This window comes from Stegastes partitus, unplaced genomic scaffold, assembly GCF_000690725.1.
Source record: "Stegastes partitus isolate 25-593 unplaced genomic scaffold, Stegastes_partitus-1.0.2 Scaffold911, whole genome shotgun sequence".
Classification (NCBI taxonomy): Eukaryota; Metazoa; Chordata; class Actinopteri; family Pomacentridae; genus Stegastes; species Stegastes partitus.
In genome coordinates this window covers 23,734-26,905 of record NW_007578642.1, presented here as the reverse complement: position 1 = coordinate 26,905, position 3,172 = coordinate 23,734, and the positions used below count along the sequence as shown (strand labels likewise).

The following is a 3,172-nucleotide window of genomic DNA, read 5'->3' as shown; positions in this document are numbered from 1 at the left end:
ACAACCTCCAGACAGCTCCTAACCCTCCGTCCCCCTGAAGTCCAGCTGAAACCAGCTCACATGTTGATCTCTGATCAACGTATGAAGATAAGCAGATGTCTGTGTTTTCAGCTGGACTTCAGAACCACAGTTCTGTTCCGTCACGTGTCTGTGTTCTGTGTCCTCCAGAACGTGTCCCATCAGCTCAGCGTCCCACCAGGACCTCGTTCATATTAATTATCATTATAATTAATCATTAGAGGATGTTTGTTCTCAGCAGATCACCTTCTGCAGCAGTCTGAGGCAGATTTACAACTTTTACACAATATTCAACATTTTTATTAAATTTTTGTGAAACTTTTGAGTCTTTTTCTTTAAAACAAAATTATTCTATATTTTATTGTTTCTTAGAATAACAGATGAACATTAATTTGTATTGAACTTTGTTTCTGATCAGTTTGAATGTTCAGTTGGAGCCTTTGTGATTTTTTGGATTAATTAGTTTTTGTTTATTATTTTTTCTGCGTCTCGGCTAAACGTCAGGTCGTTCTGAATCCACCTGTTATTTCTTGTTACACGGTTTTTGACTCGCTGCACATTTTCACAAATGAATTTATTTATTTTTTTAAAGAAAGCAGCTTCGGCTGCTGCAGATTCAGAGCTTCAGTCACATCCAGGATCCTGGGGGGACGCTTTGAGTCCTTTTTCTTTGAGCTTGTTCACCAGAATGAGAACGCTGATGAGCTGCTCTGCTGTTTCTACCAGAACAAAGAAAGAACTACACCAAGACCAGCATCAACAGCCTGACGGACACGTCGCAGTACCATGTGGAGGTGAGTAGGGGGCGCTGCCACTCACAGTACTGTTGTTATTACTATTGTTATCGTCTCACTGTTTCAGGTCTTTATCAGATCTAAGTTTTCCTGATGATGAAGCTTCATTCAATCAACTTTATTTAAACACGATTAAGTTCTTCATCAGCAGTTTGTCAAACTGACGCTAAAAGATTTTATCGTTTTTACGTTTCACCGTTTAAAATGTAAAAAACACAAAAACTGTTTAAACTGTAGGAAACCAAATAAACGGTTAAAAACCAAACATGTCGTTAAAATGATAAAAACATCATTTAAATGGTAGAAAACACTAAAACACGTCACATATAAATAAATCATTAAACCATGAAACGCACCATTGGACCTACAGAACCACACAGAACTGTTTGTGCTTCATTAGAAAGAAAACAGACAAAAACTGTCAACCAACAGAACCACAGTTTGAACAGGTAGAATGAAACTAGGACAGAAAAACCCTCAAGGTTCTGGTTCTGATTCTGTCCTCCTGGTTCTGATCAGCACCTCACCACCTTCGTGTTGGACCGTAAGGACGGGATGATCACGGTGGACGACGGGATCAGGCGTCTGCGGCTGCTGGACGCCAAGGGGAAGGTTTGGACCCAGGAAGTTCTGCTGCAGGTGGAGGAGAAGACGGTCAGCCTGATCGACCTGGAGACAAAGGTGAGTCCCTGGTGCCTGGTCCTGGTCCGACAGGTGAGACTCACTGGTAACTGGTCCGACAGGTGAGTCACCGGTACCTGGTCTGACAGGTGAGTTACCGATACCTGGTCCGACAGGTGAGACTCAGTGGTACCGGTACAGATACAGATCTTTCTACGAGTCTTTGAAACCCGCCTGCAGGTTTTGTGGTTCTGTTGTTGCGTCTGATCGGATTGTTCTGACCCGGTTCCTGCAGAACGAGCTGGAGAACTTCCCCATCGGCTCGGTGCAGCACTGCCAGGCCGTGATGAACGCCTGCAGCTACGACTCCATCCTGGCTCTGGTGTGTAAGGAGTCGGGTCAGACCAAACCGGACCTGCACCTGTTCCAGTGCGACGACATCAAGGTGGGAAGTTTAACCAGAACCAAAGCTTAACAGGAACAAAGATCCGTTGGGTGAAGTTGTTCTGTTTCAATATTTGCTGCGATGGTTTCAGACATCTCATTAAAAATATCTAACGATCGTTTGGACCAGCAGCTTCCACAGAAGACCAAAATGTAAACCATCGATCAGAAAACCACAGAAAGAGTCGGACAAATGGATAATGGTCCAGTAGAAGCAGAAAGAACCACGACGTGGAACCGCTGCAGTAAAACAGAGAAAAGTCTGAACATAGCTGAGGTTCATGAACACTGAAGCGTTGCTCCAACTAAAGATTAAAATCTGAACATCTGATTACAGAATGTGTCTAAAACCTGTTTAAAATCATTTAAAAAGATTCGTCACATATAAACAGTAAAGGATGGACTGTAGGCGAGGCTTTTATTCTGAAAATCTAGGGTTAGGGTTGAACTGCAGACTTCCTGTTTGTATTTAACCCGTACGAACCATCCGGCAGGCGAACCTGATCCACGCCGACATAGAGAGTGCCATGATCGATGCCAAAGGAGGCAAAGTCAAGAAGCGGCCGGAGGCTCTGAAGTAAGAACCAATCGTCTGCCTCCTTGTTCAGCCGGGTTCTCACGCTGGCAGCTGATTGGCTGATTCTGTCCGCAGGATGATCCTGAAGAGTGACGGCGCCATCCCCCCTCCCCCCGCCGCCCCCGCCCCCGAGCCGCCAGCGTCGGCCAATCAGGTGGACGTGAAGAGCCGCGCGGCCGCCTGGTCGGCGTGGACCAATGAGCAGCAGGACTGTGAGTGATGTCACTGAGCACCTGAGTTATTACGTGACGTGATCCGACGCTATCGTCTGAAACGCCTCGTTTAGTTTTAAACGTGTAAACAGACCTGCTGACTGATAATCAACCAGAAAAATGCTCAAGAATTCAGCTGCTGCTCCGGTTAGCGTCTTTGAGCTACAGTTTCTGTTAGCGCCAAAGAGCTGTTAGCTGTTGTGTTCTATTAGCTGCACACTTCCCACCCAGGTTTCTCTCGCTAGCTCCTGTTAGCTCCTGTTAGCTCCTGTTAGCTCTTGTTTGCTCCTGTTTACTCTGTTAGCCTCTCTTTGTTCCAGTTAGCTCCTTTAGCTCCTGTCAGCTCCAGTCAGTGTGTTTGGGCTCCTGTTAGCTTCTGTTAGCTCATTAGGACTCATGTTGGCTCCTACTTGCTCCAGTTAGCTCTGGATGGCTCCTGCTATCTTTGGTTACCTCCTTTTAGCTTCACATAGCTTCTGTTAGCATCTGTTAGCTCCTCTTCGTTC

At 45.6% G+C, this 3,172-nt stretch overlaps 1 protein-coding gene across 1 annotated transcript in view; it reads left to right on the top strand.

The window, feature by feature from the left end:
- eps8a (EGFR pathway substrate 8a, signaling adaptor) overlaps positions 1 to 3,172 on the top strand; it is a 38,360-nt gene that overhangs the window by 19,391 nt on the left and 15,797 nt on the right. The window contains exons 4-8 of the mRNA XM_008293766.1: positions 745 to 812; positions 1,332 to 1,493; positions 1,729 to 1,878; positions 2,372 to 2,454; positions 2,530 to 2,666. Coding sequence (XP_008291988.1) covers positions 745 to 812; positions 1,332 to 1,493; positions 1,729 to 1,878; positions 2,372 to 2,454; positions 2,530 to 2,666 — 600 coding nt within the window. The remainder of the gene's footprint in view (positions 1 to 744; positions 813 to 1,331; positions 1,494 to 1,728; positions 1,879 to 2,371; positions 2,455 to 2,529; positions 2,667 to 3,172) is intronic.